The 26673-nt window shown below is 38.0% G+C and overlaps 1 protein-coding gene across 12 annotated transcripts in view; it reads left to right on the top strand.

Moving 5' to 3' along the window:
- Positions 1-26673, top strand: part of HECW1 (HECT, C2 and WW domain containing E3 ubiquitin protein ligase 1) — a 544009-nt gene that overhangs the window by 95588 nt on the left and 421748 nt on the right. For 7 of the 12 annotated variants that reach the window (XM_054692293.1, XM_054692292.1, XM_054692290.1 and 4 more), the window contains exon 2: positions 22505-22551. The exons of 1 other annotated variant lie outside the window; for it this stretch is intronic. Coding sequence is in view for 2 of the 11 variants with exons in the window: in XM_054692284.1 (XP_054548259.1) it covers positions 22505-22551 (47 nt within the window). In the remaining 9 variants the exon portion in view is untranslated. Of the gene's footprint in view, positions 1-1393; positions 1477-3325; positions 3489-6751; positions 6783-22504; positions 22552-26673 lie in introns of those variants that run through there. 4 more of the 12 variants (XM_037507060.2, XM_054692285.1, XM_054692286.1 and 1 more) reach the window with 2 other exon arrangements.

Here is a 26673-nt window from a genome sequence, read left to right as displayed (position 1 = left end):
GGAAGCTATTCTGAACATTTGGGGGCCTCAGCAATTTATTCTTCCTGCTGTCTTGGGTTTTATTTTACTCTTTTTTCCCTTATCTTTAAGTTACATAAAAATTACTTATTAGTTCCTTTATCTTTTTTCTTGTTTCATAACAAAGGTAGTTAAACTATACAATATTTAGTTACTAGTCCTGTATAGGAAGTGACCAATCAGAAGAGACACAGCACTTGGGATTCCTAGAGACCCCGTAACTGCTGCATTTTGGAAGGTTTACTGTTTTCAGGACAGGAGCCCGGAGAGGTACTGTTTGCCAATCCATGCAAAAATGTTTTCATATTTTAGCATTTATAATAGATGGCAGAACCAATGAGTGTTGGCTAGTTGGCAATCTTATTCAACACTACAGAGTCTTCTTTTGAGTGCAATTATTTGTATTTCTTGTGTAGTATTTCTACTGTTACTAATTTCTAAAAATTGTAATTTTAGCTTTTTTTCAAAGATTTAAAAACCTTTAAATCTTGGGGTATAGGCCAGAGGCACGGGAGGGTGAGAGTATTCACCAGAGACACAGCGGGGAGCACTGCGCCATGTGGGAATGTCCCTGGCTGGCTGGCTGGGAATCCCACCCCCATGCACTGCAGAGGCTGCGGACAGCTTCACAGAGCAGCGCTCAACCCGCTGCGCCACCGGGGAGGCCTTAACTTTTTAATTTTTGTTTTTTAAACTGTATTGAGCCAACATCAGTTTACAACACTATGTAAGTTTCAGGTGTATAGCTTCACACTTTGTCAGCTGTCATCATGCCCAACACCAAAGGTCTAGTTACCATTAGCCACCATCATTCAATGACCTCTTCCAGGGCCTCCCCTTCCCCTCATACCTCCTATCTGTTGTCAGAATGAAAGGGCTTGTTTTAGTTTAGGTTTTCTTTTTTTTTTTTTATTCTCTTTTTTTCTTTATATTCCATAAATAAGTGAAATCATTTGGCATTTCTCTTTCTCCTTCTGACTTGTTTCACTTACCATAATCCCCTTAAGATACATCCATGCTCTTGCAAATGGAATGATTTCATCTTTTTTTCTACTTAAGTAGGATTCCATTGTGCATGTACCACATCTTCTTGATCCATTCATCAATCAGTAGGAATTTAGATTGTGTCTTGGCTATTGTAATAGTGCTGCCATGAGCATAAGGCTTACATCTTTTCAGAATGGTGTTTTCACAATTTTCAGATAAATACCCAGAAGTTGAATAGCTGAATCATATGGTAATTCTATTTTTAATTTTTTTGTGGAATCTTCATACTCTTTTCCAAATGCTGTACTATTAAAAATGTATAAAGGTTCCTTTTTTCCATATCTTCATGAACACTTCTTTCTTTGTCTTTTTGATAATAGCCATTACAGCTGTTAAATGATGATGGGATCTGTACTGGTGTTGGGTCCACCCACAAAGCTGTTCCAGGTGCTGGGTCACTCACTGGGGCAGGTGAGTTTGGGCGGCAGCACTGGGCCTGACCCCAAAGCTGTTCCCGGCACTTTTCCCAAACTGGAGTGATAGCCAAAGTGGAAGACATTGCTTCTACCCTTTAGGAATTCTCAGTCCAAAGATGCAAGGGGCCTTGTCTCCAGGATACCTTAAGGGGCCACATCACCTGGGATTCTGACTGTTCCAGCTAGCTTATAAAAAGGATTTCCCAATAAGGCATTCAGCAGTGCTAAACCTAACTGCTCAGGGTGCCAAGTGCCTCTAGAATAGGCTCTATTTGGATTTTTAATTTTAAACTGGTTAATGTATTTTCAAGCTTCAAACTTGTATTACTAACATATAGTCTAGTCACTATGTGGTTCAAAAAAAAAGTTATCCACACTTTTTCTGCATTTTCTAATTTATCAGGTTTTTCTTTGTGGACCCTATATAATCAACTTTTGTAAATGGACTGTGGATATGAGAAAATAAAGGTATTCTTTAATTCTTAAGATCTTGAAAGTTTTCCTTAATGGCCATTGTTTCCTCCTGGCCATCGTTGTAGGACTGTAAGGGCTGTTTGGGCTACCAGACAGAGAAGCGTGGCAGACAGAAATGACTGTAGTTTCTGCTTAATGCCTGACCCTTGTGAAGGGGAAATCTTTTTCCATTACTTAATGGGAGTAGACCTGGATTTCTCAGTTGGAAAGAAGCCTGTGTAGGAAGAATAAGACATCATATAGGTCACACTGAATTATTTGTGAAATCCCTGATTTATGAAGGTAAAAATCTGAGTTTTTATGAAGCAGTTTTTATGCCTTCAGTTTTCAGTGATGGCAGTCCAGCTTAGTCATCAGCTCTGTTAACTTTTTCAAATTTTTTGAGCCACAGTAACCTGAAAACATTGCTTTCCAACTGCTGTGTCAACCCAGAGGCAGATGTCTCTGGGAGCACACCATGCTTGTGTTTAGTAGAGTGACAAGGCTGTGCAAGCTACATACAGCCTGCATCAGCCCTGACAGGAAGCTTGCACAGGATCTGCTCTAAATGTAATCAACGCCATTGTGGCGTCACTTTAATAAGTTCCTTCTCTAATCACACTTTCCCAAGTGTCCTAACCCTATACCAGGTACAGGTTTTAATAATAACAGCTTATTACCAATTACACTGTCAGCTTGGCCCCTTATCTAATAAAAAGAATAAAAACACTAAAAGAATGTTAGGGACTCACCTTTATCTTCTCTCTATTTTGCTTCATAGACAATATTAGCTTGAATTCTGATCCTGAACCCAGTTCTATAAACTATAATATTATAAAAACACATGTAAGATGTATTTTTGGTTCCAATTAAATAGAGATTTTCCCTGGGAATGCAGTTAAAAAATAAGAAACATGTTTCTTCCTACTTAAAATACATGACTTCTTTTAAAAAGGATAAGGTTGGGATTGAAGTCAAATGTCAACATCAAATTAATGAGATCTATTGCAGCTTGTTTCAACTTGTAGATGAATTGGGGTGTCCTAGAAAGGAAGATTCCCTCCAGAATTATTGGTTGCAAGGAAGAGAAACCTTTTTGAGAAAATTCAAGTGCCTGAAAAGGGCGAGTTGTAGAGCAGTATTGTAAAATCATACATTGAACAGACTCACTTACAAAAGTCCAAGGGTCTTAGGTTTCCCTCTACTTCTTGATGGATTATGTTTCTATACTTGCCCCTGATCTTCATGATCCAAGGTTTGGATGAATTCACAGAACTAACGCTTACCCTCACATTCTTTAGAGTTATCAGGGTTTTTTTTTTTTTTTTTTTTTTTTTTTTGTCACTGATCTGATAATTGGACCCACTTGGTGCTATATCCATCTCTTGCAGTCAGCTTGGGCCAGGGAATGCTGTCATCTAGGCCAACTGGCTGCCAGCACCTCTGCTTTGAGGCTGGAGAGTAAAGAATTTCCCAGAAGAGGCAATTCTGAGCTATAAGGACAGCATTGAGACTTGTGTGTTATGCACGAAGGAGAGGCAATGTACCACCAAGGTATTTATACTCTCCTTTGGAGATATATTTAAAAAAGTTTAAAAGATTCTGCATCAAAAAAGGATATTTTGAGCTTTAAGAACAGAATTTTGTATAGGGGAAAAGTGATAGAATAACTTTATTTTTATTTTTATTTTTTTTATTTATTTATTTTTTTTTTATAGAGGCATGCTTTATTTATTTGTTTGCTGGTTTCTTTGTTTGTTTTGTTTATACATGCACTGGGTACAGTCAGAAGCGCGGGAGGGCGAGAGAATTCACCAGAGCGGGGAGCAGAGCAGGCAGAAGGACCGAAGTACACTGCTGAGGGGAGCAGCGGGCGGCAGGAGAGGTCTGCGCGCCATGTGGGACCCTCCTCCGGTGGCCGGGGAGCAGCCGGGGATCGAACCGGCGCCGCAGAGGCCGCGCGCAGCTTCGCAACCCAGCGCTCAACCGCTGCGCCACCGGGGAGGCCCTAGAATAACTTTATTTTTAACTTAAAAAATCAATATCACAGTGCTGGATCATTCTACATAAAGTATATTTAGATCCTGATTGAATTTTTCTTCCTGAGTGGCAACATGATCTGGGAGTACAGTGAGAGGGATCAGGAGGTCTTGGTTCTTCTTTCTTTTGCTGTGACAGTGGGTCACCTTGAGAATGCTGCTCTTAAGCTCTCCAGAACCTAGGTGTTTTCTTCCTAAACAATAGAATAAGATGTATCATGAATGTGAAAATGACAGCAATTAAGGCTATTGTGCCTTGGATAGATGACCTTGTTCTAGAAGCAACACCTGACAACATAGTTTAGTAGAGAAGGGAAAGAAGCAGGAAATGGGGTTATGGTTGAACTCAGGGAGTAAAGCTGACTGCAATATGCCTGTGATTCTGTACAAGTCACAGTGTCCTGGGAGGTATGGCAAGTCAGGCCTTGGTCACAGTTTATATCCAGGGACATTTGACTGGTGGACTCTTGAACTCACCATAATCTTCTGGACTTGATGAGCAAAGTCTACAGTAGAGAAAACGTCATTTTTTTTAATCCAAATACAGGAAATATTTATAACCAACAATGTAAAAGCCTACACAATAGCAATGATTATTAAGAACTATACTTCTTAAAAGTTGGATATGTTTTGGAAGGAGCAAGCTGACATAGCTTCAGTAAGTTGGGTGACCATTCAGGGCAGTTTGGGAAACTGAAGCAGACTTTCGGAATGGGTCCCAGCTTCACATGTTAAGGACTCAGTTCCCTGTGACACCACCACAAGCTTGGGCCACCTGTACTTCTGTCCTCTGGCTGCTAATTAGAAGTTTTCACTACCTGTTTAGTTTTGACAATTCACTAGAGTGACTCACAGAACTTAGAAAAATGCTATACTTAAAATTATAGTCTTATTAGAGCAAAAGGATACAAATCAGAACCATCCAAAATCTTCTAAGGAAGCTGATCTGACCTGAGCTGGGTGTTCATATGTATTTTCAGGTGGCTTACTGAATCACAGTTTTTGTGGTTGAACTCAATCTTTAGGCCCCTTCCCCTACCCACACTTTAGGTTGATGACTCAAAAGTCCAACCTTACAATCACTTGTTTGCTTTTTCTGGTGTGGCTACCCCCCATCTTGGGTCATCTAGTTACTATAAACTATTGAGGGATTTACTTGGAAAGAATCACTTCATTAATATAAATTATCAGGGCTATCGTGAATAACAGTGAAATAGCTATTACTTGACAAATTCCAAGAATTTAGCATCTTCCTCCCAGGAACTGAAGGCAAAGGCTAGCTAAATCTTTATTACATGGGGACTAATAGTGTATTGGGGTTGCATAGACATATGGGGAAATATGTTGACTGCAGATATACAGGTGCCCAAGCATGGTCCCAAGCCACCAAACACTAACTTTAGGGTAGTAACCAACCTCTTCCCTATGTCCCTAACAGGGAGCAGCAGGAGATGGGTGTGAAGGAGGAAGTGAGTGGGGCTATCTGGGGTCAGGCATTCAAACTCTTCTCTCTATGAGGTGCACTGGAGACCCCCACCAGTATCACAGGACTTGCAGTTTCACTGTACACTGATGACTTGCAAATTTTTACTGCATTTCTCCCCTGAATGCCAAAATTGGTTTTCATCTCTGAATGCCTAACAAGCATTTTCACATAAAATGTCTGTATTTTTTTAAACCCTGTTCCGTACTGTAAGGTAAATGAGTAAATCAGGCTATTTTTCACCTTCCCTTCCACACAACAGAGAGCCCATTATGTGAAATGCTATGTTTCCTACCATTCCAACATCTAGCAAACAACAGAGGGCCTTGCATTTACAACATATGTTGGATGTGTGACTGTGGGCACTTAACAGTGTAAGGGGGCTGGGCAGTGGAGTTGCTGTTCTGCTACTCTTAGTGTTGGAGTCTCTTTTGCTCTGTCTGCCTGCTTGTGTATATGGTCCCCTGTTTCAGCAATAAAGGCCTGCAAAACCCACTACAGGCTCCAAAGTCCCCTTATCATCTGTGAGAACTGACAGTGAGCTTGGGATGGTTGCATGACACATCCCCTTCCCCATCTCAGCTTATGACTAATCTGTGCTTCTAGTTTGCTCAGGTTAAAAAATGGAGTCATCCTTCTTCTCTCATGTTTCACATCCAATCCCACAGCAAGCCATTCACCTCTATCCTCAGAACATATCTAGAATCTCCAAACCCCACCATCTTGGTTCAAACCACCAACATTTCTCACTGGAGTTGTGGAAAAGTTTCTTTATTTCCCTGCTTTTTGTCTTGGTTACCTTCTATTTGTTTATAGAAGAACAAAACAAAACAAAAACAAAACATTAAAACTTCTCTGCTCAGATCCCTTCAATGGTTTCTTGTCTTCTAGGAGCAAATCAGAGTCCTTGTTGTCATTTATGAGGTGCACATGAGAGTATGCCCTCTGTGTCTGATCTCCTCTCTGCCCCGCAGTCCTGCTGAGTGCCAAGCATGTTCTCACTCTGGGGCCTTGCTTCTGATGTTTCCTCTGCCTGGAAAGCTCTTTCCCCAGATAGCCCCCCTCACTTCTTCCTTCACACCCATCTCCTTCTGCTGCTCCCTTTAAGATTCAGCCCTTTTGCAGGCTTACACCCCACATCCATGTTCATTATTGTCTTCTTACTCTAGAATATAGGCTCTGTGGTGGCAGTAAAAGGAATTTTGATTGTTTTTGTCGTTGTAGTATCAGCATCTAGAAAATACATAAGATGAATGAATGGATGTATTTGCTGTTCCAAAAAGGACTCTAATGTATGTCACCCATGGCTTACTAGACTCCATGCCAGTAAGTAGTTAAGATCAGTAAGACAATATTCGTATATCTATGAGTTTTCAGCCTGGTGCCATGTGTTTATAGCTAAAAAAACAAATGCTTTCAAACCTAAGGTAGGCACTAAAATCTGGCCGAGTTAGGAAATGTGGTATTTGAAACAGGTGCAGAGCAGGAGTTGCCAGGGGAAGAAAGGAAAACATCTGAGGCAAAGATAACACCATGTGAAAAAGGTCACCGATAAGAAGTGTTTCTGGAATCACTGGACAACAGGATGGAGTGTGGGTATATGGGTACGAGTGACCAGTATAAACCTGGAAAGACGCTGTTATTTTGTAATAGCAAAAGAAGAGAAAAAAAAAATGAATAGAAACAACCTAAAAGCTCATTGGTAAGAGAATAAATAAAAAAATTGGAATCAATAAAATATTATAGTATAATTAAACTAGAAATCTAAGGCCACATCTTAATGTAGGTTAACATTTCAAGTACAAAATTGTTATTTCTAAAGTGTTAGAAACTTTTTTCATACTAATGTGAAATCATTCATGTTACCAAAATGGTTAGTTAAAAACCATGAGTAACAATAGAAAATAGTATCAGTTTTCCATGAGATCAATACAGAATATGCATAGGGTGCAGTGATTACTAATTACTTATTTTTTATTTTTTTCTTTTAAGATTCATTTATTTATTTATTTGTACAAGAACTGGGGTACAGTCAGAGGCGTGGGAGGGTGAGAAGATTCACCAGAGACAGAGCAGGGAGCAGAACTAGCAGACTGACCAAAGACACTGCTGAGGGGAGGAGCAGGCAAGTCAGGAGAGGTCTGCTACGCCATGTGGGTTTCTCCCAGGCCGCTGGGAATCGAACCTGCACTGCAGAGGCTGCGGACAGCTTCACAGTGCAGCGCTCAACCCGATGCCCACCAGGGAGGCCCCTAATTAAGTAGACTTTTAATTTGTATTATGAGATTATTTTTAGATGCCTACAATAGTCAACATGTCACTGAACACCATATCTTTTTTATAAACCAAAAAATGATAGTAAATAGTGTGTTTCTCATCTCTATTGATAGCATTTTATTTTTTAGCTCTAATGATAGTATTTTATTTTATTTTTATTTAAAAAAATATTTTTACTGTTTTTTTTCTTACATCATTGTAGTACCCATAGTTCTCCCACTACCTTAACACCGGTAAACCATCACCATAGTTCCTTGTGTTCTCTCCCCTGTTTTGTTCCCCATCCCCCAGCCGCCCATTCCTTTGTTCTATGCCTCAGTTTTATGGTCAGCTTGTTAGTTTTGACATTTTCTTCACCTTTTGTTTGGTTTCTTTGTATTCCACATGAGTGAGGACATCCGGTATTTATCTTTTTCCTTCTGACTAATTTCAGCTAGCATAATCCCTTCTAGTTCCATCCATGTTGCCACACATGGCATGAGTTTGTCTTTTTTGATCACTGAGTAATAGTTCATTGTATAAATATATCACAACTTTTTTTTTTTTTTTTTTAATAGAGGCATGTTTTTATTTATTTATTATATTTGTTTGTTTGTTTTGTTTATACATGCACTGGGTACAGTCAGAAGCGCAGGAGGGTGAGAGAATTCACCAGAGCCAGAGCGGGGAGCAGAGCAGGCAGAAGGACCGAAGCACACTGCTGGGGGGAGCAGCGGGTGGCAGGAGAGGTCTGCGCACCATGTGGGACCCTCCTCCTGTGGCCGGGGAGCAGCCGGGGATCGAACCGGCGCTGCAGAGGCCGCGGGCAGCTTCGCAACCCAGCGCTCAACCGCTGCGCCACCGGGGAGGCCCCTATCACAACTTTTTGATTCATTCATCTATTTTGAGACATTTAGGTTGTTTCCATATCTTGGCAACTGTAAATAGTGCTGCAATTAAACATAGGCGTGCAGTTTTCATTTTGAATTAGTGTTTTTGTGTCCTTTGGGTAGATGCCTAGGAATGGAATTGCATATGGTAGATCCATTTTTAGTTTTCTGAGGAACCTCCAAAAAGCTTTCCATAGTGGCTGGCCGGACCAGTTTACATTCCCACCAGCTGTATAGGAGGGTTCCTTTTTCTCCACATCCTCTCTAGCATTTGTTGTTTCTGGGTTTTTTGATGTGGACCGTTCTTACTGGAGTGAAGTGGTTCTGAATTGCATTTCCCTGATAACTAGTGATGTTGAATATTTTTTCTTATGCCTGTTGGCCATTTGCCTTTTTTCTTTAGAGAAGTGTCTTCTTCCTTTGCACATTTTTTACTAGGTTGTTTGAAGATCGTTGATATCAGTGCCTTATCTGTTGTATGGTGCACAAATATTTTTATCCCATTCAGAAGGATGTCTCTATGTTTTGATTATTGTTCCTTGCTGTACAGAAGCTTTTTAGTTTGATGTAGTCATAGCTGTTTATCTTATCCTTTGTTTTCTTTGCTTCTGGAGAAGAATCCTCAAAGATGTTTTTGAGGTTTATATCATGGAGTGTTTTCTCTATATTTTCTTCTGTATATTTTATATGTAAGGTCTTACATTTAATACTTCAATCCATTTTGAGTTGATTTTTGTATATGGTGTGAGATAGTAGTCTAGTTTCATTTTTTCGCATGTGACAGTCCATTTTTCCCAGTACCATTTAATGAAGAGGTTTTCCTTGTTCCAGTGTACTTTCCTCCTTGTCATAAATTATTTGGCCACATATGTGTGGTTTTATTTCTGGGCTTTCAATTTGATTCCATTGATCTGTGTGTCTGTTTTTGTTCCAGTACCATACTATTTTTAATATAATGGTGTTATAGTATTGTTTGAAGTTTGGGAGTGTAATGCCTCAATTCCTCCCCCTTTTAGTCAGGAGAGTTTTTACTATTTGTTTTCTCCGTGTGTGTATGTGTGTGTGTGTGTGTTTCCATATGAATTTCATCAATATCTGTTCTATTTCCTTGAAGAAAGTCATTGAGATTTTTATTGGGATTGCATTGAATCTATAAATTGCTTTTGGTAGGATGACCATTTTTATGATGTTAATTCTTCAACTCATGAGCAGGGAATATCTTTCCATTTCTTTGTGTCTTCTATTTCTTTTAACAGTATTTCGTAGTTTTCCTTGTATAGGTCTTTTACCTCCTTTGTATATAATTTTTGGGGGTGCGTGAATGGGAAGGTTTTCTTAATTTCTTCCTCTTGAGAATGATTGTTTGCATACAGGAAGGTTTTTGATTTTTCTTTATTGATTTTATAACCTGCTACTTTACTAAACAGGTTTATTTTTTCATTAGATTTTCCTGTGGATATTTTAGGATTCTCTATATATTATGTCATCTGCATATAATGATAGTTTCACTTTTTCCCCCCATTTGGGATCCTTTAATGTCTTTCTCTTGCCTAATTGCCCTAAGACTTGTAGTACTATATTGAAAAGCAGTGGTGAGAGTGGACATCCTTGTCTTGTTCCAGATCTCAATGGGAAGTCTTTCAGTTTTTCACTATTAACAATGATGTTAGATGTGGGTTTGTCATATATGACTTTTATTGTATTAAGGTGACGGCCTTTACATTCTGAGTTTTTTGAGGGCCTTCAATCATAAATGGATGTTGGACTATATCAAATGCTTTCTCAGCATCTACTGATATGATCACATGGTTTTTATTTTTCTTTTTGTTGATGTAGTGAACTATGTCGATTGATTTTCGGATGTTGAAACATCCTGTGTCCCTGGGATAAATCCCACTTGGTCATGATGCATGATCCTTTCGATGCATTATTGCGTTTGGTTTGCTAAGATTTTATTGAGGATTTTTTTCATCTGTGTACATTTGGGAAATTGGTCTGTAGTTTTCTTTTTTTGGTGTTGTCTGTATTTGGTTTTGGTATTAGTGTAATCTTGGCCTCATAAAATGAATTTTGTAGTTTTCCTTCTATCTTTGTTTTTGAGAGTTTTTGTAGGCTAGGTGTTAGTTCATCTTTGAATATTTGGTAGAACTGTCTGTGAAACCATCTGGTCCGGGGCTTTTGTTTTTTGAGTGGGTTTTGATTACTTTTTAAATTTCACTGCTTCTTATTGGTTTGTTCCAGTTTTCTATTTCTTCTTTGTTCAGCTTTGGGGGATTGTATAGTTCTAAGAATTTGTTCGTCTCTTCTAGATTGTTGAACTTGTTTGCATATAAATGTTCATAGTAATCTCTAATTATCCTCTAGATTTCTGCTATGTCTTATTATTTCTCCTCTTTCAATTATAATCCTACTTATTTGGGTTTTCTCTCTTTTTTTTCTTTATATCCCTTGCAAGGGATTTGTATAATTTTGTGTTTTCAAAAAAACCCAGCTTTTGGTTGCATTGATCTTTTAGATTGTCTTTTTAATTTCTATTTTGTACATTTTTACTTTAATTTTTATTATTTCCTTCCTCCTACTGGCTTTTGGATTTTTTTTGTTGTTCTTTTTCTAGTTCCTTAAGATAGGAGAGTAGGCTGTTTCTTTGGATTAGTTCTAGTTTCTTTATATGGGCCTGCATTTCTAAATACTTTCTTCTTAATACCACTTTTGCCCAGTCCCATATGTTCTGGAAAGTTGTGTCATCTTTGTTGTTCATCTCGAGGTATTTTCTGATTTCTTCTTTGATTTCCTCATTAACCCAATGGTCTCTCAGCATGTTGTTTAGTCTCCATGTAGTGGGCACTCTCCTTGATTTCTAGTTTGATGTCTTTATGGTTTGAACAGATACTTGGTATGATTTCAATCTTCATGTATTTGTTGATGATTGTCTTGTGACCTAATATATGGTTGATCTCGGAGAATGATCCATGTACATTTGAGAAAAATGTGTATTAAGATTTTGGGTAGTGCGGTGTCCTATAGATGTCTATTAAGTCCATGCATTCTAGGTCTTCACTTAGGGCTATTGTGTCCTTGTTTAATTTCTGTCTTGTTGATCTGTCCCTTGGTGAGAGTGGAGTGCCATATATGTATTTTCTCCAATATCTGTTTTCAGAGCTGATAGTAATTATATAATGTGTTTTGGTGCTCCCTTGCTTTGTGAGTATACGTTGATGAGTGTTATGTCTTTTTGGTGTATTGTACCATTGATCAATACATAGTATCCTTCGGTGTCTCTTGTCCCCTTTTTTAGTTTGAAGTCTTTATTTGCTAAATAGCATGTTTCATGTGAATTTGCCGGGGAAAGAAAGGAAAGCTTCCATGGGATAAAATAAAAATATTTTTGAATAAAAACTGAAAGGGTATAAATTGTGACCTTTATTTCTGTAACTTTGTTCATGTCATTTACAATCTCTAAGACATCTGTTTTTTGTTTGTTCTAAATCAAGGACAGTTCCTCCTCCCCTGACTTCCAAGTGGTGTCATGGTGAGCACCAAATAAGATCGTGTCCAGGACAAGGGCTTTTCACAGCCTAGCACTTTCCATCCTTGCTGCTATTAAATGCTTTACTTTTTCATCTTACTGAAATAAGAGGTTTTGTAATAACATTGTCACTCAACTGACAGATCCAAGCGGAGAGTGAAAACAGTCTACATATTCTATTTAAGGAACAAGACATTTAATGTCTGTGTTATTCCAGGTACCCTGTACAGCAGATGGTGAGAAGGGATTAGGTATGCAGAGATGGACTAGAGGCAACTCCTAAGGGGAAGGAGCCAGTAGTGCTGGGAGGAAGCACAGGTTATGTTTGCTTTCATGAGGAGGAGAGAAAAGGGGGAGGTTATGTGGAATCTCCCTGGTCACAGTGTGATTCTGGATTTTGTTCTTCAAGAGAGCCTTCCATATCCCAGGGAAGGGTCCATCTTCTGTCCCTGTCATATCCAGTCCTTGGCTGGCAGCATGGCCTTGATGGGACAGTGTGACATGTAATAGGTTGCAGAGTGCAGGCCTGGACCCATCGCCCACAGTCAGAAATCTGAATTACATATCCATGGTCGTCTCAGTGTCAGGAAAGCTCTCTGTCGGACTTTATGCTTAGTGACCATGATTGCCATTATTTATAGCAAAATGACTTTTTGAATAATACATTCATCTGGATAATATAAGATAAACATAGATGAGTATTTCAAACAGTCAGAATTCTGATTTATGTTAAATATGTTCCTATCACTGTCAGAGAGAATATAAAATTGATCATTATTTTTAGTGATGACTTAACATTGATCTTGAATTTTTGGCCAAGTAAATTAGATATAGAGATAGAGATTGAGATAGGTATTGTAAAGTTGAAAAAATGCTAATTATTTTTAGGGATATTACTGTATAGCTCTGTAATGTAAAGGAAATAGGTAAACTGAATTAATAACAGTTTATAAAATATTCAGAAAATAAAATTAAAAAGCATCCTGTTTAGGGCCTTCCCTGGTGATGCAGCGGTTGAGCGCTGGGCTGCGAAGCTGCCCGCAGCCTCTGCAGCGCCAGTTCGATCCCCGGCCACTGCTGAGGGTCCCACATGGTGTGACAGACCTCTCCTGCTGTGCCCGCTGCTCCCCTCAGCAGTGTACCTCGTTCCTTCTGCCTGTTCTGCTCCCCGCTCTGGCTCTGGTGAGTTCTCTCACCCTCCCGAGCTTCTGACTGTACCCAGTACTTATATAAATAAATAAATAAATCTTAAAAAACAAAAACAAAAAAACATAAGAAAAAAAAGCATCCTGTTTACATTGGCAATAAAAACATAAAATATACACATGATCCTTAACTGCAAAACTTAAGTAAATAAAGTAACTAAACCTTACTAAGAAATGTAAGATTTAGATTAATCTATAGACATTGGATGCTTTCTTAATTTTTTTTTAATTTTTAATTTTTTTTAATTTTATTTTAACATTTATCAATTTTTAAATCTCTTTAGACAATATTTGCTTACCCCCACCCCTTCAGAATTTCATTCCCCAAGGCACCTGTGCACCATCACCACAGTCCCCTGTGCTCCTCCCTCTCTCCCTCTGATCCCTCTCACCCCTCCTCCCCTGTAGGATGTCTCTGGTTTATAATTGTCTGTTTTTGCTTTGTTGCGTTTTTGTACTGTTATTATTTTTTTTACACTGATGTCTTATTTGGTTCCCCTATATTCCTGTTATAAGTGAAACCACCCGATATTTTTCTTTTTTCCTTCTGGCTTATTTCACTGAGCATAATTCCTTCTTGCTCCATCCACTTTGCTGCGAATGGCATGTGTTTATCTTTTTTCATTGATGAATAATATTCAATTGTGTATATCTACCACATCTTCCTGATCCAGTCATCTATTTTTATCAAAAAAAAAAAAAAAGCAACAACAAATGTTGGGAGGATGTGGTGAAAAAGGAACTCTCCTGCATTGCTGGTGGGAGTGCAAACTGGTCCAACCACTTTGGAAAGCTGTCTGGAGGTTCCTCAGTCTACAAAAAATGGAGCTACCATACGAGCCGGCAATTCCACTACTAGGGATCTACCCAAAGGACACAAAAACAGTGATTCAAAAGAGCACCTGTACACCTATGTTTATTGCAGCACTATTCACAATAGGTAAAACCTGGAAACAACCCAAATGACATTGGATGCTTTTTAATGAGAAAACTGAATATTGCTAAGTTGTTGCTGTGTTTCATGTTATAGAGGTTACAAACGTTATTATTAAAATATACAGTTTTCCAGTTAATTAAAATTTTTATTAATTGAAATGAATGAAACAATTCTAAAATACTCTGGAAGAATAAACAGGCCAGAAGAGGTATATTTAAAGATTACAAAAGGAGAGGAATGATGAATTATTAACACTGCCATATCTAAAGCTACAATAATGAATAAAATGTAGCCCTGACACCACAAAGCAATATATCGATGACGCTGCACAACAGAAAGAAAAAAGAAAACAAGTACAGCAAAATATTAATATTTGGGAATCTTTGTGAAATATGTTATGGAATTCAGTGTAATGTTCTTGCAACTTTTGTATAATTCTGACTATATGCCAGAGTTTAAAAAAAAAAAAAGTAAAGCAAAAAAGTGACTGTGTGGTTGCAGGCCCTACCTAGCTGCATTGTGAAGAACACCTATTTCCTGACCTTGGAGTGCCTCCCTTTACTGAGCTCTCTCTGTTCTATAAGCAATAGATGCCATCTGGTGCTGTTCTTAAGGCTTTTCTATATATTGCCCCACCTACATCTTTTGACAGCAATATTGAGTAGTTATAGTTATAATCTTCATTTACAAGTAAGAAAGCTAACATTTAGAGAGGTTAGGTAACTTGTTCAAGATCCCAGAGCCACAAATAGCAGAAGGAGACTTGAACTTGGGCCTCTTGACCAACCTTCGTTCTTCTGTCAGTTTTATACCTTGGAATAATTAGCCTCTCCCATCACAACCTTTAAGTGTAACTCTTTTTTGGGTGCTACAAAGCTAAAAGCATCCCTGTGATCTTTGCACGTGGCATGGACTCATTGAATTGATTCACTTTTATCTTACTTTGTTCAGTGTGTTACCATTAAAACCATGTTAAAGTTCTGCCCTGAAATTCCTTAAATTATTTAATTATAGGGAAAATGAAGCAGTGGCCTATTTCATTAAGTTTGTAAATTTGAGGCCCTATAAGCTATTTGGCTTAATGTGAGTAATCTCTAACATACCCTGATTCTATTTTGTCAGAAATCCTTCCTGACTAGGGTATATGAACAGAGGCAATTCACTAACTCCCCCTGACAGGTATTCTCTATCTTACTCTCTCTCTGTTCCAGTTGCTGTGATGTAAGACTTGAGCAGTTTAAATTTGTTAAGCTCCAACATCGTAATTATGTTAATTTCTGGACTGGAAATATATATACTCCCATGTAGGTAATATGAATAAGTCACTAGATAGATAGCAATGATCCCCAAGGGAGGACAATGGGATGATTGATGGCTCATCATACTGCCCTATATAATGCTGAATGGTATCATTGTCATTAGTGAAAAGTAAATGGTATAGTTTAATGAATTGTTAAATTTTTACAAACAGGATAATTATTACAGCAACCTTAACATCATTTCCCCATGGGAATGGGAGCCAGATGGTCCCTATACTTACAGGTGGTTGGGCCACAGGAAAGAAAACCTGAAATTATGAAGCTCAAAATTTATATGAAGCTCCTGGTACACCTGATTCCCTCTGGAAAGAGGAAATGAGACTTTTGTTCTGGAATATAAAGAAATCCTCTCTGGAGAGAGAAGGCAAAAGACCAGAGGCTTACAAACCTGATAAACAGATGTCTTTAGAGGAGATAAGACTATAGCTTTGCAAAGATTTCTAAATTTTGGGTGGCCATGATTACCCTCTAATTCAGGTGCCAGTGTTCTTTGTTCAAAATCTCTAGCCAACAGAAACGTGAAAATATTCATCAGAACATTTCTCCTCACACTTGTGCTTTTGATGTTCTGATTTTGGTGTTTAGTATTAACAGATTCAAGGTTTCAGAGTTTTGGAAATGAATACCCCCATGTTTCACAGTTCTGTGTTATGTAGATACTTGCCTTTCACTAAAATAATGAGACTAGATTCAGAATCTAACACTTTCTCATTTACCAAAATCTAACAGTTTCTCCAGCTGGTTAACATTATTGTGTTCAGTATTACAGCTGGAAAGACTTTATTCTTTCACACACCATCAATGTGGACACAAAAAAGTTATTAAGTAGGTTGCAACTTAGATACTAAGATTTTTCTTGCCATGTGAACCCTTAATACCTTATTATCAAGTGACATTATTTACATTCAGTCTCTAGGACATTGGAGATGCTATTTTGGAAAGGATTAGAGTTGACCACATAAACATATATCTAGGTCAGGGTATATTAATAGATTTTAATATCTTTAATGGATTACTACTCAGAGAAGCTGCTATTTGGTTTCTGATGTCTGAGAAATTCTTTTATGTGTCTGTAGAATCTTAACATATTATCCAGTGGAAAAATATGTGACTGAAAAAGATGACAGTGACATCCACTTACCAAAATGACTGGCTGATAGTGATAGATTCTACTGGATGCTTCTCTATCCCATAAAAGTAACTTTCTCAAAAGTGACTTTATTAGTAGCTTCCAAAATAATGCAAAATGATATGAAAGTTTGCTGGAACTTAGGAATAGTGATCAATATCTCTGATTCCAGAACAGAGTGTGCCTGGACCCCTGAAGATCAAGGGTAAATCTCACCTGCCAGCACATCTCACCTGCCTTCATAGTTCCAGGCCTGCACCAACCAGCCTCCCAGCCTCCATTTGCTCCTGCCCTCTTGTTTCATTTGTGGTCTTCCACTCACCAAAATGCAGCAAAGCTGGATGGGTATTTAGATACAACGGGTACAATGGGAACTGTCACACCAGCAATAGGAAAAGGCATGTTCAAAGAGGTCAAGAGAGATTAGTTTCTTGCAAGGAAAGTGTAGTTGCTTCATATCATCCAGCTTCATCATAAATAGTCAGTTGAGCAGGTGAGGAGTAGCAAGAGCTACAATCTGCAAGAGCTGTACTTAACTGTAGTCGTTATTAGGCAAAAACATAGATTATCCAGAAATTTTACAAATCAAATGCAGCACAGCCTTACCAGTGACAGCCCTCTTCTATCTGTAATTCTGACCAAATTCTTACTCCCCTGATGCCCCACTTTTTTTAATGTCACCTTCAAGTCGATCTGGGTATCCCAACTTCCTACCTTGCCTCTTCTTCAGTGTGCTCTTAACAGCTACACAGATCCTGTTCAGTGCCTGCCAGATCATGTCACTTCCCTACTGAATACGGTCCAGCAACAGTGACTCCCCTCCTTGCTCCTTGTGAATGGCAGGGCCCTTCTGCTGAACTAGGAGGCCCAGTACCACCCAGTGCTCCTTATATCTTCACCTGCATCTCCTTCTATTCTCTCCTCTGGTTGGTTCAGGCCACAATGGCCTCTTTGCCATTTTTCAAAATCCTGATACACTTTCCACTTCAGGGCCTTCACACTTGCTGATCCCTTTGCTAAGAATGTTTTTTTCCCTGGTGATCTCTTTAGACACTTTCTTCTACCTTCTGATCTTTGCTCAAAATTCCCCTGCTTCTGAGAAGCCCTGTCTAAAGATTGACTTGCCTATATCTTAAGTTTCATCTCTCATTTATTGTTTCTTCTTAAAAATTTCCATTCACTTACAAGTATTTCACTTACTGTTATGTTATTATTTTTTTTCTTTTTCCCTATCTAACATAAGCTCAACAGGCAGGGAGTAGAGTCTGCAGAGTTCACTAACATTGCCTTGTCTTCAGTGACTGGTATGTGGTTGACCCTCATTCAACATTTATTGATTGTATAACTAAATAAAAAGACCCCTCTACTGAGGTCCTAGAGAGAAACACAGGCAAGGAAAGCTTATAAAAGTTAGATTATACTTTCTGACTACCTGGAGTTTAAGTCACAGGCACAGTGTGGGGTCCTGTGCGGTCCTCCTCCATTACTCTCATTCACTACAGTTATCTACTAATAAGTTAGACTAATCTCCTGCCTGATCCATGGCCCAGACCCCAAGTCTTGATCCACTCCTCCCTGCAAGGTTTGACTACAGCACACCTGCCGTGAGAAGACCTGAGTTGGGAGATCCCTCACCCCAACCAGACAGAAGCAAACAGAGCACAACAGGGAATTTGGAGCTTTCCTCTTGAGATGGTGCAGGAAGAGGTAAAGCTTGCCTCTCAATGGCTCCTTCCATGGGGGGACCATGAAAGGTCCACAGAGAACCACTAGTTCCTATTTTAAGAATGGATGCAAGAGAGGGAGGTTTGTGGGCTCGTTAGTAGGAGCATAGATGCGATTCTGTCCTCCATGGCCAACGGTGGACCACAGACCAGCAAACACGCATTATCAGTATTTTGATCATGATAATGCCTGGGGAGGACAAAAAAGATTCTGAAAGGCAAGAGAAGAGAATAAAGGATCATTCTTAAAATTAAGAAATGTATCCCTTGGTCCAAATTTATGATGGTTTTAGAACCCTTTTTCCATTCTTAAGAAAACATGGACAGCAAGGATTTTGTATGATGTACATAAAAAAGCTGTGAACATTAAAAATAGAAATTCGATGAATGAAGAACACAGATCATGCTCCTGATGAGATAATTGAATGTGCAGAACATCCCCCATATTCATTTATTAGTGTAGTTTAAACCCTTTAACAATATCCATTGTTAAAAAAATACCTATTTATTGGGGGTTTTTTTTAAGTTTTTTTTATTTATTTATACAAGAACAGGGATACAGGCCAGATGTGTGGGAGAGTGAGAGGATTCACCAGAGACAGAGTGGGGAACAGAACAGGCAGAGTGATGAAATACACTGCTAAGGGGAGCAGCGGGTGAGACAGGAGAGGTCTTCCGCACCATGTAGGTTTCTCCCCGGCCGGCCAGGATCTAACCTGCACTGCAGAGGCTGCGGACAGCTTCACAGTGCAGCACTCAACCACCTGTGCCACCAGGGAGGCCCTTTTTGGGTTTTTTTTTTTTTAATATTTTATTTTATATAATTCTTACATCATTTTTCATTTATATAAAATGTATGATTTTCATTTTGCTTATATTCCCCATACAATTGCACCCCCCCCCCAATTTTGACGCTAGTCCTTCCTCTCCCTGGCCTTCCCCGCCCCCCATAGTGTGTCTCTGGTTTATAGTTGCTTGTTGATTTTGATTTTTACTTTTTATTAATTAGTCATTTTCCTGGTCCCTTATTTAGGTTTTCTAAATTCCTGCTATGAGCGAGACCATCCGGTATTTTCCTTTTTCTTTCTGACTTATTTCGCTGAGCATGATCCCTTCTAGCTCCATCCATATTGCTGCAAACTACATGTGTTTATCTTTTTTGATTGCTGAGTAATATTCCATTGTGTATATGTACCACATCTTCTTGATCCAGTCATCTATTTTTGGACATTTGGGTTGTTTCCATAGCTTAGCTATTGTAAATAGTGCTGCTATAAACATAGGGATGCAGGTGCCATTTGGAATTAATGTTTCTGTGTCCTTTGGGTAAATACCTAGGAGTGGAATTGCTGGATCATATGGAAGCTGTATCTTTAGTAGGTCAAGAAATCTCCACACAGCTCTCCATAGTGGTTGGACCAGTTTGTACTCCCACCAGCAATATAGGAGAGTTCCTTTTTCTCCACATCCTTACCAACATTTGTTGTTGCTAGCTTTTTTTAATATGTGCCATTCTCACTGGTGTAAGATGGTATCTCATGGTAGTTTTGATTTGCATTTCCATGATTACAAGTGATGTTGAACATTTTTTCATATGCCTGTTTACCATTTGCATTTCCTCTTTGGAGAAGTTTCTACAATCACCCAAAGCTAGATAAAGAAGAAATAGAACACCTGAACAGACCAATTACAAGCAGTGAAATTGAAATGGTAATCAAAAACCTCCCCAAATACAAAAGCCCAGGAACTGATGGATTTACAAATGAGTTCTACCAAACATTCAGAAACGAATTAGTGCCTATCCTTCACAAACTCTTTCAAAAAATTGAGAAGGAAGGGATAATACCAAACATGTTCTTTGAAGCCAACATTACACTAATACAAAAACCGAACAAGGACAACACAAAAAAAGAAAACTACAGGCCAGTCTATCTAATGAACACTGATACAGAAATCCTCAATAAAATTTTAGCTATCAGAATCCAACAATGTATCCATAAGATAATTCACCACAACCAAGTAGGATTTATTACAGGGACACAAGGATGGTTCAACATCCGAAAATCATTCGTTTTCCAACACATCAACAAAAAGAAATATAAAAACCATATGATAATATCAATAGATGCTGAGAAAGCTTTTGACAAAGTACAACACCCATTCATGATAAAAGCCCTTGAAATTCTTGGAATACAAGGAACATACCTCAACATCATAAAGGCCATATATGACAAGCCCATAGCCAGTATCATTCTCGATGGTGAAAAGCTGAAAGCAATTCCATTAAGATCTGGAACAAGACAAGAATGTCCACTTTTTGGGTATATTTAACCCCTGGTGGTGCAAGGGGTTAAGGCACAACCAATGAGGCTGTCCACAGCCACTGCTGCATGAGTTTGATCTCAGGCTAGAGAGCTACCCACATGGTGCAGCAGACCTCTCCTGACTCGCCAGCTGCTCCCCTCAGCAGTGTATTTCAGTCAGTCTGCCTGTTCTATTCTCCACTCTGTCTCTGGTGAATCCTCTCACCCCCCACACCTCTGGCCTGTTCCCCAGTTCTTGTATGCATAAATAAATAAATCTAACAAATAATACCCATTTTTTAATAACTTCAGTATGTTTTATGTTCTAGAGCTAAGGCAGTTGAATCTAATTATTGTGTTCCACTCACATCTTGGGCGTAGTCCTCCCTGTGGGTGCTGCCAGCACTTCTCTCCCTCTCACCCAGATAACTGTCTTATGATAATCAGAATAGGCATTTCACACATGTACCAGGTTCCACAGCAACCTCACTTCTCTAGATTCTAGACAAAAAAAGTATGAACATAACTAGAATATTTCTGAGAAATTATTTCAAAAATGAGTGAAAAAAGTACTTTTGTTACTCAAAGTGTTATATATTATATAAACATAATAAATAGTTTATATATTTAGTCTGCATATGTGCATATACATACACATGAAGATGTTGTGTCACTATATAAAAAGGAAGAACTATAGAAGAGATTGAGAGTCCTGAATTTAAAATAATAGTTTATTTTAATATACTCAATGATTGCTTAACAAACATGACCTTGGAAAAAATTTTGTGGGGGAAAAATCCTAAAATGAAATAGATAATAAATATAATAAACTGTACACAAGATAAATTTCAAGAAAATTAGACTATCAATTGGTAACTATAACAAAACAAAACAAAAAAGCACACAGGAAAAAAAAGTATGACTGTGTTTTTGATGGGAGCTAGGACTTAAGGTTCTAGGGTGAAGGCATATTCTCATTAGTGTCTTAAAGTTACTTCTGATCAAAATAAATTTTTATATCACTGAACAGTTGCTGCCTAGAGTCCTCCTCTGCTCTTAAATTCGGTGAACTAGAACATTGTTAAGTAGTTAATAATAGGAAATGATACTACGAGGTATTAGCTATGATGAGACCTTCTTCCAAAGAAGTTCATTGATACTAGGACCCATAAGAGTGGAAGTAAATGTGAGAGTAAATCTTAAATCTCCTGCAAATTTAAATCAAGATAAGAGGTTTCCAGTGAGTGTTACCAGAGACACAGACTGTGGCTCCTTTAGGACAAGGAACAAGTCTGTCTGCACTGGAGCCTGGTGCCTGGGTCTGAAACCTGGCTCTACAACTTACCTTACACTGCGTGACATTGAGCAGGTTACAGAACATTTTCATGCCTTAGTTTCCTCATCTAAGTGAGTTATTATATATAAGTTCTTAGAACAGTCTCTGGGACAAAGGAAGTTGTAGATTTCACCCCTGTGTTTCTAATGGCTAAAACCATACCAGGCACATAGTAGATGGTCATTAAGAGCTGAAAATGCATACATTGTGCAAAAATGAAAAATGATGTAAAAATGTATAAAATTTAAAAAAAGCAAAAAAAAAAAAAGTGCTGAATGGCTCTAAGCCTGCTTTGCTAGAAAGTACTTTCAGACTCCTAAGACTATGAGCAAACCTACCCTCAAAGAAACAGGTGACAAATTTTGCAAACAGAGACAGAAAATTCAGTTCACAAGTCTTTTTTTTTTTTCTTCTGCCACTTAGGGCGTGAAAAAACAAGGAACAGAACTGTGTTGGCACATCCACCACAGGTAAGATAAATGAGCCGGTAAAACCAGTGATAGGTGAGTTCCTCATTGCTGAGGACAGAGTTAAGCCCATGTATTTTGCATAAATCTACCTCATGATATTGCTTATTAGATAAGGTAAAATGTCATGCTAGTATGTTGCTGAAATCTGTTTTTAATGAAAATGTCCTGGGATCAGCTAATATTCTTAGGAGACAGTTTTTTGTGGAGTTAGCTAAGGATGCCATTGTACATGAGTGTTTCCCACCAGATGAACTATCGATGGAACATAAAGGTAGAGGAAGGAGCAAACAGCCCTGGGCTGAGCAATGGTAAATCACTTTTTGTGCAGTGGGAGGGATGGAAGTGGAGAAGAGGGACCCAGCTTATGGCCATGACACTGACCCTAGCTATAGGGGTAATTGGGAGCTGCCCCAACCCTGCCTCACCACCTCAACTGCAAGACGCTCCTGGCATTTCCCTCTATTGTTTGGAATTGGAGTCTATGGAATAAGGTACTGGGAGGAAGAAACTTCACCCATATACTTATGTTGCCGAGTCATGGAACTGGAGGGTAAACTCACTATCTTTGGAACCAGTCTTCCTTAGAACCACTGTGAGCCATCAGGTTAGGAAGAAATCATCACATATATGTTTAAATCAAGTCATGTTAATTTTCTTTTTTTGTACCATTATTATTCAAGACTTAGTCATGGATATCCTGGAGAATGGGAAAATAATATGAATGAGTCAAATTTAATAAGTAGTTAAAATGAATATAAAGTATATAAAATGATGAATAGCCCACTGGCTATGCCATCAACTATATTTTCTACAAGTAAGGCTTGGCCTTTTTCAAGTAGAGTTTGTCAAACCTTTCTTTTTTTGGTTTAAGACAGTTGTTCTATAAGAATGGAGGGACCTGAGAATTCAGAAGGCATTGTTAAGTCATTAATAACAGAAAGTGCTGTCATTAGGTATTGGCTATGAAAAGACTTCCTTCCAGGAAAACAAATTCCACCAGTAAATGTAAGAGTGAGAGTAAATATGATAGTAAATCTTATATCTCTTGCAAATTTAAATGGATCAAGACAAGGGGATGAAATAAAATAACTTAGGACAAACCAAAAACTATCAGATTCCAAATAGTGCTGATCAGTTTGAAGTCAAAAGAGTTGAAAATGGGAACAAATAATCACCCACACTGTTGATCAGCTCACAAGTCCTTGTTGTGACACTTGCAAGGAGGATACATCTGGAGAGAAAATTTGTTCTCTCAAAACAAGATTTGTTTTTTTTTAAAAAAAAAACAAATATAATTTTCTGGTCTCTTAAAGAAGAAATATTTTTAAAAATCTCATTCAAAACACATACAGTTGAGCTTAATTTGTGCTTCCATGGACATCTGGTGTGTTTGGAATTACCCAAGTGTGTGGAAAAGTATATACAAGTTATTTCTCCTTTTATAATTCTGGAAAGTAAATATTTATTGGCTTATGGATACTGGACTAGAGTCTTTGCATATGAGAAAGTGGAACGTATTAATCTTCTTGAAAGCTTAGGATCACTGAAATGAAAATTGTGTGTCATTACATGTTTCTACAACTTGGCATCTCCTGTTGGAACTCTGGAAATCCTACATGTCCATCAACCCATTGATGACAACTTAATATAATTGATAGTTATGATTATAAACTTTTGTGAAGAATGATTATACTAGCTGACCAGCTATTAGATCTGAAAGTTATTTTTTTATATTTTTAAAATTGTATTTTTTTAAAGAAAGTAACATTGGTTTATAACACTATATGATTTAAGGGCATAGGTACACCTCATCAGATGTATCTTACTACACCACACATACCACCAGAGCACCCATAGTCCTCTTTCATGGTCCACTGGGCTCTTTTCCCACTCTAATTCTGCCCCTCGCCCAGCATACTCTGAATTCAACAGGTTTCTAGGGTTCATTTTGGTTTAGTTTTGTCTGTTCCTTTGTTTTATTTATTTATATTCTACATAAGAATGAGATCATCCAGTATTTGCTTTCCCTTTCTGACCTAATCCATTTAGTATAATCCCCAACAGTTCCATTCATGTGGTCAAAAATGGTAAGATTTCAACTATTTTTATAGCTGAGTAGTATTCCATTGTGTGTATGTATATATTTTTATGTAATTAGGCACTTAGGTTGCTTCTATAACTTGGCCATTGTAAATAGTGTTGCAATCAACATAGCAGTGTATATATCATTTAATTTTATATTCTTTGGATAGATAACAAAAAAATGGAATTGCTGGATCATAGGGCGAATTTATTTTAATATTTTAAGAAGCCTCCATCCTGTTTTCCAAAGATGTTGGACCAGTCTACATTCCCACAACAGTATATGAGTGTTCCTTTTTCTCTACACCATCACCAACACCTGTTGATGAGTCACTCTCACAAGTGTGAGGGGCTAGCTCAGCATGGTTTGATTTGCATTCCCCTTATTAGTGATAAGAGTTTTTTCATGTGTCTATTTTTCATGTGTCTATTTCTATGGAGAAATGTCTATTTAACTGTTTTGCCTATATTTTAATCTTTTTGAGTTGTTTGAGTTACTTGTATAAGATCTTTGATGTTAGTCCCTTGTGAGATGTATGATGTACAAAATTTTCTCTTATTTGATAGGGTATCTTTTTGTTTTAATAATTAATAATTTTATTCACTCTGTAGGAACTTAGCTTTGATATATAATCATCAAAATAGTATGGAATTGGAATAAAAATACAGGCACAAATTAATAGGAATAGGATTTGGACCCCAGAAATAAGCCCATGCTTTTATGGATAGTTAATTTATGACAAAGGAGCCAAGAGTATGCACTGGAGAATGGAAAGACTCTTCAAATAATGGTTTTGGGAAAACTGGACAGTCCCATGGCAGCGGGGTGGGGGTGGATTATACTAGCTCACTATCTCATACCTTACACAAAATGTACTCAAAAATGGATTAAAAACTTTGATGTAAGGCATGAAACCATCAAATACATAGAAGAAAACAGAAGCCATGTTATTGGCTTCAGAGATGACTGGAGACTTGACTCCAAAGGTAAGGTAAACAAATACAAAGATAAACAAACAAATGGGACTATGTGAAAATTCTTTTAACACCTTACAAACTTCCTCTGAGTTCCAGCAACTCTGGAGCTCCTTTCCTGTGATACCCATCTACAGGACAGTGGGCTCTAGAAACCTAGCCAGCCAGAGGCAGTGCCATGGCCAGACATCCTTCACACCACCCTTGGAAATGAGAAATTTATTTTATTTTATTTTTTTAAATATTTTATTTATTTATACAAGAACTGGGGTACAGGCCAGAGGCACAGGAGGGTGAGAGAATTCACCAGAGACAGAGTGGGGAGCAGAACAGGCAGATTGATGGAAAACACTGCTGAGGGGAGCAGCGGGCAAGACAGGAGAGGTCTGCTGTGCCATGTGGGTTGCTCCCTGGCTGGCCGGGGGTTCCGTGCTGCAGAGGCTGCAGACAGCTTCACAGTGCTGTGCTCAACCCACTGCACCACTGGGGAGGCCCAGAAATTAGAAACTTATTTCCTGACAGAATCTCTGGCTTTCTTCAGGACAGCTGTTATAGAGTGACTTTTCATCATATTGTTTACATGAGTTGGATTTTGAAACAGCAAATGTATGTTGTTCTTACTATTACAAAATATGGAACCTAGAGTTTTGGTGGAAAAATTATAAGGTAGAATAAACATGTGTTAATTTATAATGTTGTGTACTTGAAACCAATATCATGTTATAAACTTGTTATTCTAATAAATTTTCTAATTCTTTAAAATAACTATTAAAGGAAAAAAATTAAAAATTGGTTCTTTATACTTTAATCTATATCACTTTTATCTATCATACACATCAATGATCTTGATCTCTTTCTCAGAAATCATTCATTTATTAGATATAAACTGAAACAGAAGGAAAATCAAATAATAATAACAGAAATGTTTTAGCACATGATTAATGTGCTATTATTTAATGTGGTGCTTTCTGTTATTAAGTTTGTAACCTTAGCTCATGTAGGTAGGTGTAGGATTGGTATTAACCTGGGTCAATACATTATCTGTATTATTTGATTTTTAGAAAT

Source organism: Talpa occidentalis, unplaced genomic scaffold, assembly GCF_014898055.3.
Source record: "Talpa occidentalis isolate TD23 unplaced genomic scaffold, MPIMG_talOcc4v2.1, whole genome shotgun sequence".
NCBI lineage: Eukaryota > Metazoa > Chordata > Mammalia > Eulipotyphla > Talpidae > Talpa > Talpa occidentalis.
This window is presented reverse-complemented; position numbering and strand designations above follow the sequence as displayed.